Genomic DNA, 18,413 nt, shown 5'->3' on the forward strand with positions numbered 1-18,413 from the left:
GATGGAACAGCAAAGCCTGGATGACTGTGCATCTGTTTCTGACGTGGGTCACTGAATAATTTAAGTGCCCTGTTGAGACCTCCTGCTTAGAAAAAGGGTTCCTTTCAAACTATTACTGCTCATTTACATTGTACGAGATCACCCAAGAGCTCTGATGAGGTACAGCCAGATTAATGTTGTTTTCATGCCCGCTGATACAGCATCCATTCTGCAGCCCACGGAGCAGAGTAATTTTGACTTTGAAGTCTTCTTATCTGAGAAACACATTTCATAAGGCTGTAGACGCCCTAAATAGTGATTCCTCTGATGGATCTGGGCAGAGTAAAGTGAAAATCTTCCGGAAACGATTCACCATTCTGGATGCCATTATGAAAACGTTCCTTCCCGTGGCTCAGAGGAAGAGGTCAACATATCAATATCAACAAGAGTTTGGGAGAAGTGGATTCCAGCCCTCATGGAGGCCTTTGAGGGGCTCAAGACTCAGTGGAGGAAGTCACTGCAGGTGGAAATAGCAAGAGAACGATGATCAGGGGCTGAATTTCTGCGATCTCATGATAAAACTCGAGTGGATGAGGAGTGCTTCCTACGGAGGAGCAAAGAAAGTGGTTTCTTGAGGCGGATGCTGCTCCTGGTGAAGATGCCGGGAAGGTGGTTGGAATGACAGCAAGGATTTAGAATGTGGCACAAACTTTGTTGTTAAGAGCGGCGGGGTTTGACGGGATCTGACTCTAATTGTGAAAGAAGTTGCTCTGTGGGTAGAATGCTGTCAGCATCACGTGCTACAGAGAGCATTTGGGAAAGGAAGAGTCAGAAGATTCATTCTCTTGTTTTAAGAAACTGCCACAGACACCTCAGCCTCCAGCAACCACCACCCTGATCAGTCAGCAGCAGTCTGCATCGAGGCGAGACCCTCTGCCAGCAAAAGGATTACAGCATGCTGAAAGCTCACATGATGGTTAGCAATAAAGTATTTTTTATTTTTTTTTATGTTTATTTTTGAGAGCGAGAGAGACCATTAGCAGGGGAGGAGCAGGGAGAGAGGGAGACACAGAAGCTGAAGCAGCTCCAGGCTCTGAGCTGTCAGAACAGAGCCCGACGCGGGGCTTGAACCCACAAACCCTGAGATCATGACCTGAGCTGAAGTCGGATGCTTAATCGACTGAGCCAACCAGGCGCCCCGAAGTATTTTTTAAATTAAGGGATTCATTGTTGTTTTTTTTTAGACAACACTATTACACACTTAATAGATTACAGTACAGTGTACACATAACCGTTCTGTGCACTGGGAAATCAAAACATTCATTTGACTTGTTTTATTGTGACAGTCCCCTGACAGTGGCGGTCTGGGGCCAAACCGCGGTATCTCTGAGGTGTGTCTGTGCTACTGGATTGGCTACATTTTCATTTCCCCAACCTTTCACCTCCGGCTTCCCCTTGCCCTCCGACAGAGCGGGCGAAGGGCATGGGTTGGCCCGCACTTAGCGGGACCCGGACTAGCTGCCTCCTCCACTGCTGTGTCCACAGCACCTGCCAACGGGAGGCACCACTAAGTGTTTGTTGAATGAGTGAGTGATGGCGTTCAGCCTCTGCTGTACCCCGTCCTCTTTTTTTTTTTCGTATTTTTTTTAATGTTTTATTTATTTCTAGGAGAGAGAGAGAGACAGCGTGAGCAGGGGAGGGTCAGAGAGAGAGGGAGTCACAGACTCTGAAACAGGCTCCAGGCTCTGAGCTGGCAGTCAGCACACAGCCCGACGCGGGGCTTGAACCCACGAACCGCGAGATCATGACCCAAGCGAAAGTCGGCCGCTTAACCGACTAAGCCACCCAGGCGCCCCTACCCCGTCCTCTTTTAAGCCAAGGGCCTGTAAAGCACTGCTTGCGTTCTTCAGAAGAAAGGTTTTTGTGGCCTACTTCTTGTGGTCAGAGATTGCCTCTTGACAGCCTTGATCAGATCAGGTGCCAGAGAGATGGCCTTCCTTTTCGCAGAGGGACAGTACAGAACTGAGAGCCCGGGGCCACCTCGCCCTCCTCCGCAGGAGCTGCCCTGAGGGTGCCGGGCCCTGATGCTGCAGCCCTGGTGAGCGGGTCAGCCTAACGGACTCCAGGAATTCTCTCTGCCAGAAGTGCTTTAAATCAGGGAGGGCTTCCCAGAGGAGCTGGGACTCACGAGGCAACTGGGGTAGATGGCCTAGATCTGAGCAGAAGGAGAAGGGGTCGTTCTTCAGGGGAGACACACGTTGTGTTTGCATCCGGAGAGCGTGGGCAGTGGAGCCCGTGGAGACCAGAGCGGTCCTCAGACAGGTGCAGGGGGGAGGCAAGCACGTTGGTATTTGGGGCGCCGGGGCGGGGGGAGACTTAGTCATTAAGCATCTGACTTCGGCTCAGGTCATGATCTCACGGTTCACGAGTTTGAGTCCCATGCCATGTGAGCTCGAACCCTGCTTTGAGTGAGCCCTGCTGCTCTCTCCCTCCCTCTCCCTTCCTCTGCCCCTCCTGGGATTCTCTCTCTCTCTCTCTCTCTGCCCCTCACTTACTTGCTCCCTCTCTCTCTCAAACAAACAAAAACCATGTTGGCTTCCTGTTGTCTGCCAGGCCCTAGGCTGTGCCTGTTTGTATGTGTTATTTTTTGGAAAAGGTCAAGTTGCTAAAATACCACAGCATTGTAGAGGGCTGGCAATTACATGCAATACCTGGCAGCACGCAGAGAGGTCTGGACGTGCGGCCGCGGGAGAGGGAGCCCTTGAGCCTGTGGGCCTGCACTTCTGTGACTGTTGGGGTTGAGGCTGGGGCCTAGGGCCTCACAATCTCACTCTTTATCGGTGAAAATTAAAACATAAGAATGGGAATTTAAAGCACTAGAAGAAGAAAAGAAGTAACAAAGCACTGGAAGAGAAAAAACAAGCTACTTAAGTGGTCAGTTGTTTAAGTAAACCAATCTCTCTAAGACAGCCGAGTCTGGCACGGGGTGAGGCCAGGTCTTCGTCTAGTCAGGTGGCTGCAGCGTGTTTCTGGAGCGACACTTTTGAGGTGGATTCCCGGCCATCAAAACTGAACTCAGACCCTGACTCACATTACAAAAAAATGGAAAACAAACTGTCAGGACACACACTAGGGCTACAGCCTGTGGAATCCAGTCTAATCCAGGCAAATTCCAGGGACTCTGGAATCCAGGCTGATCATTCGTGGTTTTATTACATTCTGGAAGAAATAATGTACTTGTCCTGATAGATAGACTCTCAGTGTTCAGGCTGCGAGTTATTCTGACTCACGCTTGACAATCATGGCGTCTTTCAGCAGTTACGAGTGGATTTGGAGCCTCTGCACTAGCATGCTAGTCAGGAGTGACTACCAACAGGTAGCCTTCAGAAAGGTCAAGAAACAACTTTTTGTTAGAAAGGGGGACATTATGCAGCGAGATGGGTATGTATGATTTAGTGTGATTAGGATGACTCCTGGGAATAATATTATTGAAAACAGAAGCTCCCTACCTCTTGCTCTCTTAGAGGAGGAAGGCTGCCATCCGTTGCTTTAGAAGTACCGTGCTCCGTGTGCTCCGTGCTCCGTGTGCTCCATGCGCTCTGGGTGCTCCGTGCTCTCCGTGTGCTCCATGCGCTCTGTGTGTTCCGTGCTCCGTGTGCTCCATGCGCTCTGGGTGCTCCGTGCTCTCCGTGTGCTCCATGCGCTCTGTGTGTTCCGTGCTCCGTGTGCTCCATGCGCTCTGGGTGCTCCGTGCTCCGTGCGCTCCGTGTGCTTCGTGTGCTCCATGCTCCGTGCTCTCCGTGTCCGTGTGCTCCATGCGCTCTGGGTGCTCCGTGCTCTCTGTGTCCGTGTGCTCCGTGCTCCGTGCGCTCCGTGTGCTTCGTGCTCCGTGTGCTCCATGCTCCGTGCTCTCCGTGTCCGTGTGCTCCATGCTCCCTGTGCTCCGTGTGCTTCATGCTGCATGTGCTCTGTGTGCTCCGTGCTCCCTGTGCTCCATGCTCCGTGGGCTGTGCGCTCCGTGCTCCCTGTGCTCCGTGTGCTTCGTGCTCCATGTGCCTCGTGCTCCATGTGCTCCATGCTCCGTGTGCTCTGTGCTCCGTGCTCCCTGTGCTCCGTGTGCTCCGTGTGTCTCGTGCTCCATGTGCTCCGTGCTCCGTGTGCTCTGTGCTCCGTGCTCCCTGTGCTCCGTGCTCCGTGTGCTCTGTGCTCCCTGTGCTCCGTGCTCTCCGTGCTCCGTGCGCTCTGTGCTCCCTGTGCTCCATGTGCTCCGTGTGTCTCGTGCTCCATGTGCTCCATGCTCCGTGTGCTCTGTGCTCCGTGCTCTGTGTGCTCTGTGCTCTCTGTGCTCCATGTGCTCCGTGCTCCCTGTGCTCCGTGCTCGGGCACGGGTGTCCTGTAAACGCCGTGCCCTGGACACCGCTGGGCCGAGGCCCAAGGGTGCTTAGACGGCAGTGTCAGATATTAACATCTGTTAACCTTAAAAGTAAAACTGCCAGTTACTTTTCCAGCAAAAATAGGTTTATTTGGAATAACATAACTACAATCGCAGACACGCACTGAACAAAATCATAGGTGAATTCGCAGAACAAAGGAGAGGACGCTCTTCTATAGAGGAAAGGACTGTTGTAAGCGGAAAGTCCATTGGTTGAAACTGCGAGATCGAAGTGTACTGGCTTCTCATTGGCTGGGCTATGGCAGTCTCTTATTGGTTGAGACTCTGATAGTCTCCTATTGGCTGGACTATTGCTGGGGGAGGAGGAAACCTTCCTCCCTCCTGCAGGGCTAGTAAAGTAGGAGCTACGGTGGAATCCAGCTGCAAGGTGCGTCTCTTCCGGGTGGGTCTGCAATTGCCCGGGAGCGGCAGGGCTGAGCGCTCCCCCTGCTGGCCACCCGACTCCATGATAAATGAGGCTTCCTTTTACTCATTTTCACAAAACAAAGTAGTTGTTCAATCAGGATGATGTCTACAGAGTTTTATTTTATAATAACGAACAAGTTAAATTTGTGGTACATGCCCATTTACTTTATTTCCACGTATCACTGTATTTAAAGAAAATCATATGAATAACAAAAGATGCTGCTGGATATGGTCAAGATATATACTAATAACACTTATTTGTAGAACACACAGCATTTTCAGAGCACTTTGGCATACATTGTAATCTTCTCAACAATTTTGAGGGATCATGATAAGAGAGATGGTCTCCTGTCACCTTCTCTGTGAATGGTGGACACTGACCCAGGTCCTGTGTTCTATGCTTTGTGCTGCACTCTCCCATAGCAGGACAGAAAACCTGAATCTTAACCTGTTTTGTTGTTTTGTTACGTTTCTCAAGAAAGTTGACTCTGCCCTAATTGAGCAAGATGAAATTTTCACCTGTCTGGAATGCTATAGTTGGAAATTGTTAAGGGAAATGGATGTTTAGTTGTGCATTGGATTTCTTTTTCTAATGAATGAGCTGTGGATTGAAAAGTAGATTAATATCAATCGCCATAAGGAGAAGGCGGTTGGTGTGCAGGAGAGTGACGGTGGGAAGGAAACAGCTTAGACCTACGCTTTTTCAGTAGTGAATTGGCCCATACAGGCCATTAGTACAGATGATTGCTATCACGTTAGATTTTCAGTAGCAGGAAGGATCATTCATTCAGCCATTCCAGGAATGTATATTGAGTCCCAGATGTATACACACTTACCAGTTGCATACTGGAAGCATACTCTGAGGAACCAATTGGATTTTGAAGTCCCTGTGTTCAGGAAACTTATAACCAAGAGGCTAGGAGGGTAGTGTGCAAGTGCACACATAAATACACACAAATAGAGATATAACTACCGTTTACAATAAGTGCTTCAAAGGATAATCTCCTGTTTTCATCGTTTTTGAAACATGGAAGTCAATTTCAAGTGAGAATGGCAGATCCTAATGTTTAAAAGAACTAGTAATCTGTATATGACCCACATCCTTCCAGATTGCACATTTCTGCCCCGTAGTGGCCTCTGCCTCTAACAATAGCAACTAACAGATCCATTCCCTGGAGGCTGTCTTGGGCAGGTGAGCTTTTCTGAAGTGGGACGCAGGGTGGGATGACAGGGGGTGGGGACGGACCTTAGAATCTTGCCCTGAGGCTAGTGAGCCCTGTTATCTTGACGAATGTTTCAGGGAACACTAGGGAACTAGCCAAAGTTAGTTTTGCCTTTGTTTCCTTACTCTCCCCCTCCACTGATCAAGAACCTTGCTCCTGATGCCTTCTGATCGGGGCGGAGCTGTGTCCCAAGACCAGAGCCTATTTAGACTGTGCTGAAGTTCCAGTTTTGCTGCAGTTTCAGAAACCCTCACCTGTGGCCGGGCCAGCCCTTGCCGTTCTCTTCACCTGACCCTCAGGGTGTGCCCAGCAGATCGCTCGTGCACAGCCTCGCTCCCCAGGAGAGGCTGGCTAACAGGCAGGACCAGGCAGGTCCAGGAAGACAGAGGGTCCCTGTGGGAAGCAGGACACTGGGATGTGGGCAAAGGACTGGGACAAGGGAGGAAGTCATGCGGATGAGCCGCTCGAGCCTCAGCCTCCAGAAATCAATTTCTTGTGGTAATTCTTGCCTCAGTAGCAGGCTGAGAAATGGGATTCAGATGGCAAATATTTCTTTAACAAGAAAGAAGAGGATGGATGTGAAGCCAGGAGATGAGCTTCTGGCGCACCAGAGCACGGGGGTGTAAGATCACTTTTAAATGGCTTGAGAGCAGAGCAAATTATATGCAAATGACACCCAAGTCAGCAGGCTGGGAGGTGGGGGCTTGTACACGTGTGAGAAGACAACCTCGCTTGATTTTAACCTCAGCCTTGCTGACGTCCGTGCTGACGTCAGTGTGTGTTCCTGGCGCCAAAGGAGCTGGAAAGATCACTAGGAAACCCCTTCACTGGACAGTAAGGAAGCCAAGCCCCGGAGGCTGAGTGAGTGGCCAGTGGGGGGCATGGCCCAGTGTCCTCCACAGGACACCCCGAGCTCCGACGTGGAGATGCGTGAAAACAGCCATTAAGCTGATTAAAAGCCTGGAGAAATCGTTTTTGGAGGAAGGTGGGAGAAACAACACGTGGCCGCTGCTCATACACGCCCAGCGTGCAGCGGGGGTGCTTTGGAGCCTGTCCCAGCCTGTCCTGAGCGTCCGTTCGACCCCCCTGCGCTTTGCTCGTCTTGAGACTCGCACTCCGCCCACAGCTACTTCCCAGAGATTTTGTGGCCCCCACAGGGGATGGTGCCTGTGCCGCGTAAGCATGGTCGGGGCGCGTGTGGGGAGCTGGCCTGCAGGCCGCCTCCACCGTTAACTCCTTTGTGAGACAGACGGAGCACGCTTCCTCTGGGAGCAAGCGGCCTGGCTGTGCACGGTGGCCCCGAGTGTGCAGCTGGAGGGAGGGCCTGGGGCAGGGGCCGTGCCCTGGGGTCAGGAGGCCTGGGGGTAAGGGGGAGGCAGGTGGGCTGCTTGTACTGTGATCGGCTCTGCGGGGAGCAGTGAGGCCGGGGATGTCCCGTGAGCCGGTTCTAGGAATTGGGTGGGCACGTGTTGTGTTGATGTTGAGTGTAAATCTACATCACAAGGAGGCTGTGGAAGCTCCAGGTCAAGAAAGACTCCTTTTATTTTTTAATAACATTTACTAAGATTTTTTTTAATACAGAAAAGAATAAAGGAAAAAGATGTTTGTCATTCCACCCAGATAATGCAAGAGCAGATGCGTGGGGCTATAAAATGCGAACACAAATGCAGAGGTGTCTGGGTGGCTCAATAGGTTAAGCATCAGACTCTTGATTTCAGCCCAGGTCACCATCTCATGGTTCTTGAGTTCGAGCTGCTTAGGATTCTCTCCCACCCTCTCTCTCTGTCCCTCCCCTGCTCATGCTCGCTTGCTCTCTCTCTCTCTCTCTCTCTCTCTCTCAAAAATAAGTAAATTAAAAAAAAAAATTTTAACATTTATTCATTGTTGAGAGAGAGAGAGGGAGACACAGAATCTGAAGCAGCTCCAGGCTCTGAGTTGTCAGCACAGAGCCCGACGTGGGGCTTGAACCCACGAACTGTGAGGTCATGACCCGGGGCCAAAGTCTGATGCTTAACCAGCTGGGCCACCCAGGTGTCCCCAAGTAAATAAATTTTTAAAAAAAGAAGAAGAGGAAGAACAGAAACTGCAAACACAGAAGGCCCCCAGGCCTCTGCCGCTGGCCTCTGTCCCCAGGGAGACGTTACCACAGTGGCGTGGGTGTTGCTACAGGAAATGTTTCTCTGCAGCCTCTCACCTCCCTGAGCCTGGNGAACCCGGGGCCAAAGTCTGACGCTTAACCAGCTGGGCCACCCAGGTGTCCCCAAGTAAATAAATTTTTAAAAAAAGAAGAAGAGGAAGAACAGAAACTGCAAACACAGAAGGCCCCCAGGCCTCTGCCGCTGGCCTCTGTCCCCAGGGAGACGTTACCACAGTGGCGTGGGTGTTGCTACAGGAAATGTTTCTCTGCAGCCTCTCACCTCCCTGAGCCTGGAACAGGGCAGCTTCTCTCCTTCGCCGGGGCTGCGGGTGTCGGCCCGAGCAGGGTTTACACGAAGTGCAGCCGTAGGCTGTGCGGGGCTGCGCTCTAGCTTCAGCTGCTCCTGGTCTGTGGGGCCGTCTCTCTACAGAGCTTTCCAGAGGCCAGCCGCCTTCCAGCCACCCTTGGTCTCGCAGCTGTCTGTCCTGCTGCTTCCGCTCCCTCTGTAGGTTCCAGTCATTTGGCCACAGATCGGGGGCGATGCTCAGGGGATATGGAGTGTTGTGATAGGGTCACAATGGAAATCAGGGTTAAATATAAATCCTTTGAAAAATAATTTTTTTCTAAGGGAAGAAGCAAACAAATAGCAGCTTGAAATACTACATTTAAGATATGTTAGTCTTTAGTGATCTATATTTATTCAAGCTTGTGGTATCCGCTCCCCCCATCACAATGAACTACGAATAAAAGTCACTGCTGTTGGTTACCCACTTCCCACTGCGAGGCCTGAGCTCCCCGACCTGCCTCATCAGGAAGCGGGTGGGTGTGGATGGCGCTGTGTTACGGGTGAGGACACGGAGACCTGGACAGTCAAGGCCCCACAGTGGACAAGTGGCAGAGCTGGGGTTTGGATTCATGCCTGTCTTCCCCTCAGAGCTCGCCGATGTTTTAAAAAGTATATTAATGATAAGAGAAGTTGAGCCAAGTTCATTACAGTCTAATGCCTTACTACCGGGCCGTACGTTGCATCACTGACCTTCAGTTAGATCCGCGGGCACGTGCGGAGCCGTTTGCTCACTGCTGTTACGTGCACGGTATTTGCTGAGCCGAATCCTCTGTGGGGTCCTTGTCCTACCCGGGGACGGCATGAAGGACTTGTGAGCTGACCCACAAAGCGTGGTCTTGTTATCTCTGGCCTTGCTGCTGCTCAGGGCAGAGGCATCTGTGGTTATTGCTGCTGGTGTTGAAGAGTCAGCGTTGCCTGTGAATAACTGAGCTTTTTGTTGTGTCTTTTCCTTTGTAGAGACTTAAAGCCTGAGAATATTCTCCTTGATGACATTGGTAAGTGAGTGAGCTTTTCACATGTAAAGCATACTAAGACTTTGGTAAGAGGGACCTGGTCACAGAGTTAATGTGGACTTGGCCCCTTATTGCAGAACAGAATCAACAGCAGAACGAGAAACTCTGGTATGTGTTCTTTTAAAAACATAATAGAATAAAAAAAAACCATTAAAAAGAAACATAATAGAGACATCGTCATTCCCCTGTATGTAGGCAAGAAGCAGAGAGGGTCAAAATTTTCAGTTAATAGTTGAATTTTAGAAGCATATTAAAATAAACTCAAAAGTAAGAACATTTTTCTCTGCCCATATCATGCTTTTCCCCTCCCAGGTGTATTTCCCTGCCCTCCTAAATATTGCCGTTGGCCTCTGTCACAGGGTGCATGTCACAGAGCAGGAGTGCGGATGGCTGCTTGGGGACCCCGCGAACACGGGTGGGGAATGGCCCTTCTGGACCGGCTCACTGTCAGCAGCGGGAGCCCCCTCAGACCTCGGTTCTCGGGGTGATGGCTGCACTGGGGAAATGCCTTCTGGCCCTTAACCCGAAGTTCACTGTGCTGTGCTGCTGACCGCTGTTTGTGTGTGTGTGGAGGGGGGAGTGGCTTTGAAAACAGAGGACGCACTCTGTGTGGAAATGGGAAGTGATCTCCAGGATGTGCCGCTCCCTGGAAAAAAGTAAGGTCAAGAACAGTGTAGAGTGTGCTGCACTTAGTGTGAAACTGGAGGGGAATAGCGTGCGTTCATGTCTGCTTTATACGTACAGACGTGAGGAAACACAGAGGAAGGGTGCCAGGTCCCACAGGGGGAGCAGAATTCCCACTGACGCGAATACCCTTTTATATTTTTTAGTACGAAAGTCAGTTTCTGCAAAGGAACCCACAACAGGCCGGGATTCTTACTGGGATGGTATTGGATCTATAGAAGCTTGGGGAGAACTGGCATCTTAACCATATTAAAGCTTCCCGTTTATGCAAATCGTGTATCGTCCCCTATATGTGGGGCTCATTTAATTTCTCTCCACATTACTTTGTGATACTATTCACCGTAGCACCACGTGAGCACATTCGTTATTGAAAAGTCGTTTGTTTATATCATATCGTTGTTTTTAAGGGGACCCCGTGAAATTCCACGGAGGTGTTCGTAGCTCTTTCTGTGCAGAGCTCCCTCCTCTCCAGAACTTTCCCCCACAAATTTGAGCTGGCCTGTCTTCCCCCAGTTGTAACCTCTGTCTCCTTAACATAGGAAAATCACCTGCTCTGCGTAGGCTCCTCCTCGCGGTGCTGGGGTCTGGAAGCAGCTCCTGGTCCGGAGGACGGCGGGGCCCAGCTCGCCTGTTTCTCTTCCGTCAGGAGGCACCGACCCCGGCTGCCATAGGCCCAGTGCCGAGCAGCGTGTTTGTATTTGTGTTTGTATCCATCCCTCCTACCCTCCCTCCAAGCCGGCCCACACCCATCTCTGCTCACTCCGTTGTTCTGCCTTTTCCAGAAAGTCGTAGACTTGGACTCATGCCACGTGTAGCCTTAGCAGACTGGCTTCTTTCACTTAGCAATATGCATTTGAGGTTTTTCCAGTTCTTGGTGTGATGGCTCATGTCTTTTTACTGCTGACTAACATTCCACGCATGGATGGACCAGAGTTTATCTGTCCATCACCTGCTAAGGACATTTTGGTTCTTCCAAGTTTGGGGAATTAGGAATAAATCTGCTCTAAACATCCACGTGCAAGTGCAAGTGTGGACGAAAGTTTTCAGCACTGTTGAGCATATACCAAGGATGGTGATTTCTGAATCAGATAGTAAGAGTATGTTTAGTTTTGTAAGAAACTGACGAACCATCTCCCAAAGCGGCCATGCCCGTGGTCCTGCGTTCCTGCCAGCTGTGACTGGGAGCTCCTGTCGCTCTGCGTCCTGGCCAGCATGTCGGGGGTGGGGTGGGGTGTGGGGGTGGGCAGAGACCTGGATTCGGCCTTCTAGCGGGTGTACAGCGGGGTCTTAATGTTGTTTTAATTTGCAGTTCGCCAGTGATGTGTGGTGTTCAAATCTTTTCATATGCTCATCTTCCATCTGCATATTTTTGTTGTGAGATGTCTGTTCAGGTCTTTTGCCCTTTGAGAAAATTGTGTTGTTTATTTTCATACTGTTAAGCTTTAAGAGTTCTTTATGGGGGCACTTTGGGTGGCTCAGTCAGTTAAGTGCCCAACTTTGACTCAGGTCATGATATCATGGTTCACGGATTCGAGTCCCGTGTCGGGCTCTGTGCTGACAGCTCAGAGCCTGGAGCCTGCTTCTGATTCTGTGTCTCCCTCTCTCTGCCCCTCCCCTGCTTATGCTCTGTCTCTGTCTCTCTCTCTCTCTCAAAAATAAATAAACATTAAAAATTTTTTTTAAATTTTTTCTTTTAAAAAAAATAACAAGTGGTTGTTGAATTTTGTCAGTGCTTTTCAGGATAATTATACGATGTTCTTTTTCTATTAATATAGTAAATTTCCAAATGTTAAACTAAAGTTTCATTTCTGAAATAAATCCAACTTGGGCATAATATGCTCTTGTTTACACAGATCGCTAGATTTTGTGTCCTGGTATTTGGAGGGTGAAGCTCCGTCTGTGTAGCACTACAGGAGGGCCAGCGGCCTGCTGCAGCTTGCATCCCTGCAGAGGCCCGAGGGCCCAGAAGTCTCTGCTCAGTCTCGGTGGGAGCCCCACGGTGGAGCGGCTGGAGAGTGGCCGTGTCCATCCCCCACTGCCAGTGAGCAGCCCCTGGTCTGACCAGGGTTTGCAAATCCTTCTGGGAAATGCTTGTGCCCCTTGGCAGCTCACCTCTGTGTGGTTCCTGTGCAGGCATTCAGTCCATCCGATGCAGCACCGCCATGGCTCGTGGATGCCCTTGGAGTAGGGCTTGTGTGATTTGTTAGGCTCCGCAGTTGTCATTGGTAGTGGCATGGGCCGCCATGACCTTCACCACCCCACCCCAAAGCGGAAGCCCAGCATCATTGCTGTGGTGCTCACTAATTTGTTCTTTTTTTAAAATTAATTAATTAATTAATTTTTATTTATTTTTGAGAGAGAGAAAGAGACAGCACGAGCAGGGGAGGGTCAGAGAGAGAGAGATACAGAATCTGAAGACAGGCTCCAGGTTCTGAGCTAGTTGTCAGCGCAGAGCCCAATGCGGGGCTCGAACCCACAAACTGTGATATCATGACCTGAGCCGAAGTCGGACGCTTAACTGACTTAGCCACCCAGGCGCCCCTATTATTTGTTCTTTAGATGCTGCAGACCTGTTTGAATTCCTGTTAAGAATGGAAAGGAATATTCAACAGAACTTTGTTTTGCTTTTCTTGATCTCAGGAGATTTTTCTAAAAAAATGTTTATTTATTTATTTTGAGAGACATATATGTGTGTGTGCATGTGTGTGGCAGGAAAGGGCAGAGAGAGAGAGGGAGACAGAGAATCCCAAGCAAGCTTTGCTTGTGACCCGAGCTGCAATCAAGAGTTGGCCACCCAGGTGCCACAATTTCAGGAGACTTTTAATCTTTTCTTCTTTTTTCCTATTGTTTTAATTTTTAAAATATAATCTTAGGGGCGCCTGGGTGGCTTAGTCAGTTAAGCGTCCGACTTTCGCTTAGATCATGATCTCGCGGCTCGTNGCAATTGATTTTTGGATTTTTAGTATCATGTAGTTAAAATCCCCAAGAACTAATTTCCAACAGAAACCATAGAACATAAGAGTAACTCTTTTCATTTCCCATTTAGACAGCTTATTAAGGCTTCTGTTCTTGTCTGTCAAGCATAACTTGACATTTGTGATGAAATTAGGTTAAAAAAGGATGATTATCAAGAGAACTACAGGCCAATATCTCTGAACATGGTTGCAGAAATCCTCAACAAAATATCAGCAAACCAAATCCAACAGTACATTGAAAAAATCACTCACCACAATCAAGTGGGATTTATTCCTGGGATGCAAGGGTGGTTCAGTATTTGCAAATCAATCAACATAATGTATCACATCAATAAGAGAAAGGATGAAACCACATGATCATATCAATAGATTCAGAAAAAGCATTTGACAAAGCACAACATCCATTCATGATAAAAGCCCTCACAAAGTAGATTTAGAGGGAACACAGCTCAACATAATAAAGGCCATATATGAAGAACCCACAGCTAATACCATCCTCAATGGGAAAAACTGAGAGCTTTCCCCCTAAAGTCGGGAACAAGACAAGGATGTCCACTCTCACCACTTTCATTCAATATGGCAGTTGAAGTCCTAGAGACAGCAATCAGACAAGAAAAAGCAAAAACAGGCATCCAAATCAGCAGTGAAGTCATATATTCACTATTTGCAGATTACATGATACTACACATAGAAACCTGAAAGACTCCACCAAAAAACTGCTAGAACTAATGTAGCAGTAAAGTCGCAGTATACAAAATCAATGTATAGAAATCCATATACACCAATAATGAAGCAGCAGAAAAATTAAGTATAATTTGGTATAGTTATACCAAAAAGAATAAAATACCTAGGAATAAGCTTAACCAAAGAGATGAAAGGCCTGTACTCTGAAAATTTTTTAATGTTTATGAAAGAAACTGAAGACGATAAAAACAAATGGAAAGGTATACCATGCTCATGGATTAAAAGAACCAATATTGTTAAAATGTCTACTATCCCAAGCAATCTATGGATTTAATGCAATCCCTGTCAAAATACCAAGAGAATTTTTCACATAACTAGAACAAACAATCCTAAAATTTATATGGAACCACAAAGACCTCAAATAACCAAAGCAGTCTTGAAAAAGAAAATCAAAACTGGAGGTACCACAATTCCAGATTCCAAGACATACCACAAAGCTGTAATAATCAAAACAGTATGGTGCAAGAATAGACACAGAGATTAATAGAACAGAATAGAAAATCCATAGATAAACTCACAATTATATGGTCGATCTATGACAAAGGAGGCAAGAATATACAGTGGGGAGAAGACAGTCTCTTCAACAGATGGCGCTGGGAAAACTGGACAGACACATGCAAAAGAATGAACCTGGACCACTTGCTTATACCATACACAAAAATAGACTCAAAAGGAATTAAAGACATAAATGTGAGACCTAATGCCATAAAAATCCTAGGAAACAGCACAGACAGTAATTTCTCTGACATTGGCTATAAAATATTTTTTTCCTGAGGTAAGGGAAACAGAAGGAAAAATTAAGCATTAGGACTACACCAAAATAGCTTCTGCACAGCGAAGGAAACAACAAAGCATAAAGACAGCCTACTGAATGGGAGAAGGTATTTGGAAATTAAATAGCCCATAAAGGGTTAGTATCCAAGATATATAAAGAACTAATCAAACTCAACATCCAAAAAGCCTTCAGATGTCCATCACTCCTGCAAGCACACATACGGGCCCACACTGGGAAGAGACTTTTTGAGTGTGTGGAGTGTGGAAAGCTTTCAGTCAGCTGCAAAGTTTTCAAGGTCATTTGAAAATGCACAGCGCTGTTAAACCCTATGAATGTAAGAGTGTGGAAAGGCATACAGGTTTTCCTCCTCTCTTCAAGTGCATCTGAAGAAACACCCTGGGGAGAGACCTTCACAAAGTCACTGCTCCCTTCAAGAACACTTGAGGCTGCACAGTGGACAGGAAGCCTTTGTATGTAAGGACTCTGGTAAGACCTTGCCATGTCCCACAGACCTGTAAGTACATGTGATGACCCTCAGTGTGCAGAACCGTATGAATGACGGCTCTGTGGGAAAGCCTTCACTTGTCCCTCTTCCCTTCGAGGACACACGTGAAAGCACAGTGACCTGAAATCCTATGAACTTTTTTTTTTTTAATATTTTTATTTATTTCTAGGAGAGAGACAGTGTGAGCAGCAGAGGGGCAGAGAGAGAGGGAGACACAGACTCTGAAATAGGCTCCAGGCTCTGAGCTGGCAGTCAGCACAGAGCCCGACGCGGGGCTCGAACCCACGAACCGCGAGATCATGACCTAAGCGAAAGTCGGACGCTTAACCGACTAAGCCACCCAGGCGCCCCTGAAATCCTATGAACTTAAGCACCATGGAAAAACCTTCAGATAATCCAGGAATCTCTGAGCACAGACATACTGTGGGAAAGCATTTATTTTACCTTAAAATCTTATTTAAAATGTGAGCCAATTGCAATGGAGATGATCCTGAATGGACACAATTTTGGGAAAACTTCAGGTATAGAACTGTATGTATTTTGTTCATGAAAATTCAGGTGGAACAGAAATCTTTTCATTGTAAATATGGCTTTGCCTTTCCAGGGGCCTCTTCCTTGATGGGGATCCCAAGTGTATGAATTCCTAGTTCGTGTCACTGATATGAACACTAATGGTTTCAGGTGTCCTTTGTCCTCTACATCTGTGCAAAATCTTTGTTGTTATTTCAGACTTGAAGTAATCACGTAGTTATGTAAAACCTGTCTCTTTCCCATTACAATGTCTCTTGGACCCAAGGGTGATAAAAATGTGTCTGTTGTTGGTGTGTACATACAACTTCATATACTTTTAGAAAAAAATTTCTTGAATTATACATTCTAAAATGTTGTTTACATTACCATGACACGTGACCTGTTCTCTGTTGTAGATACTGGAATTTTTTAAGTTCTGATATTGGTTTCTTTTTTCTGGGACTAATTATTTGTGTCTTTGGTCGATTTTGATCCAAATTATGATTTAGAAGAACATGCCTTTGGACCATGAAAAAACAAAACAAAACAAAACTCAACACCCTACAGAAATATAATCCAATTGAAAATGGGCAGAAGACATAAATGGATACTTTTCCAAGGAAGGCATCCAGATGGCTAATAGACACCTGAAAAGATGCTCAACATCCCTCATCACCCTCATCACCGTCCTGTATTGAAATGCAAATCAGAACCACAAAGAGATATCACCTTATGCCTGTCACAATGGCTCTTATCAAAAGACAAGGAACAATTAAGTGTTGGAGAGGATGTGAAGGAAAAGAAACTCTCTTACACTGTTGGCGGGAATGCAAAACTGGTGTAGCTACTCTGGAAGACAATGTGGTAGTTCCTCAAAAATTAAAAATAGAACTACTCTATGATTGTACTACAGATATTTACCCAAAGAATACAAAAACACTAATTTGAAACCCCTGTGTTTATTGCAGCATTATTTATAATAGTCAAATTATGAGAGCAGCTCATGTCTATCAACTGATGAATGGATAAAGGAAATGTGGTGTATACACAGACACACACACACACACACATATACATCATATATATATGATGGAATATTATCCAGCCATCAAAAAGAATGAAATCTTGCCATTTGCAACAACATGGATGGATCTCAAGACTATTATGCTAAGCAAAATAAGTCAGAAAAAGACAAATATGGTATGATTTCATTCATATGTAGAATTTAAGAAACAAAACAAATGAATAAAGGAAGAAACCAAAAGACAGACTCTTCACTATGGAGAACAAACTGATGGTTACCAAAGGGGAAGCGGGGGTGGGATAGATGAAATGGGTGATGAGGATTAAGGAGTGCACTTATCTTGACGAGCACTGAAAAATATATGGAATTGTTGAATCAGTATATTGTACACCTGAAACTAATATAACACTATGCTATCTGTACTGGAATTAAAGTAAAATTTAAATTTAAAAAAGGCTAACTTTCATTTGTTGTAAGGTATATTTACCATTTGTCCATCCTAAATATGTCAACACTCTTTTTTGAAAACTTATAAATTAAGAGGGACTTGATCTGTGAAATTTAGTTTGTAGTTGTGATAAAAAGAACACCGTATAATGCCTGTGTTTTCTATAGCAGAGACCTCAGTTTTATGAAATAAGCATATTCCTTTTTTTCTTAAATAATTTGCTGTCAAGTTGGTTTCCATATAATACCCAGTGCTCATCCCAACAAGTGCCTCCTCCATGCCCATCAGCCCCCCTCCCCTCTCCTCTGCCCCCATCAGACCTCAGTTTGTTCTCAGCATTCAAGAGTCTCTCATGGTTTGCCTCCCTCCCTCTCCCCAACTATTTTTCCCCTTCTCCTCCCCCATAGTCCTCCATTAAGTTCCTCCTAATCCACCTATACATGCAAACATATGGTATTTATCCTTCTCTGCCTGACTTATTTCACTCAGCATAACACCCTTAAGGTCCATCCATGTTGCTACACATGGCCAGACTTTATTCTTTCTCATTGCCATGTAGTATTCCATGGTATAGATAAACCACATATTCTTGATCGACTCATCAATTGATGGACACTTAGGCTCTTTCCATGTTTTGGCTATTGTTGAGAGTGCTGCTGTGAACATTGGGGTACACGTACTCCTATGCATTAGCACTCCTGTATGCCTTGGGTAAGTTCCTAGCAGTGCTATTACTGGGTCATAGGGGAGTTCTATTGTTAATTTTTTGAGGAACCTCCACACTGTTTTCCAGAGGGGCTGCACCAGTTTACATTCCCACCAACAGTGTAGGAGGGTGCCCGTTTCTCCACATCCTCACCAGCATCTGGAGTCCTCTGATTTGCTCATTTTAGCCACTCTGACCAGTGTGAGGTGTGGTTTTGATTTGTACTTCCCTGATGAGGAGGGACATTGAGCCTTGTTTCATGTGTCTGTTGGCCAGCAGGATGTCCTCTTGGGAGAAGTGTCTGTTCATGGCTTCTGCCCATTTCTTCACTGGATTATTTGTTTTTTGGGTGTGGAGTTTGGTGGGTTCCTTATAGATTTTGGATACTAGCCCTTTATCTGATATATCATTTGCAACTATCTTTTCCCCTTCCCTCGGTTGCCTATTAGTTTTATGGATTGTTTCCTTTGCTGTGCAGAAGCTTTT

At 46.9% G+C, this 18,413-nt stretch overlaps 1 protein-coding gene across 1 annotated transcript in view; it reads left to right on the forward strand.

The window, feature by feature from the left end:
• LOC144220355 (G protein-coupled receptor kinase 4-like) overlaps positions 1-18,413 on the forward strand; it is a 41,438-nt gene that overhangs the window by 9,734 nt on the left and 13,291 nt on the right. Inside the window, exon 3 of the mRNA XM_077750555.1 lies at positions 9,501-9,538. Within this exon, the coding sequence (XP_077606681.1) occupies positions 9,501-9,538 (38 nt within the window). The remainder of the gene's footprint in view (positions 1-9,500; positions 9,539-18,413) is intronic.

Source organism: Crocuta crocuta, unplaced genomic scaffold, assembly GCF_008692635.1.
Source record: "Crocuta crocuta isolate KB4526 unplaced genomic scaffold, BGI_CrCroc_1.0 scaffold179, whole genome shotgun sequence".
In the NCBI taxonomy this organism is placed as follows: Eukaryota; Metazoa; Chordata; class Mammalia; order Carnivora; family Hyaenidae; genus Crocuta; species Crocuta crocuta.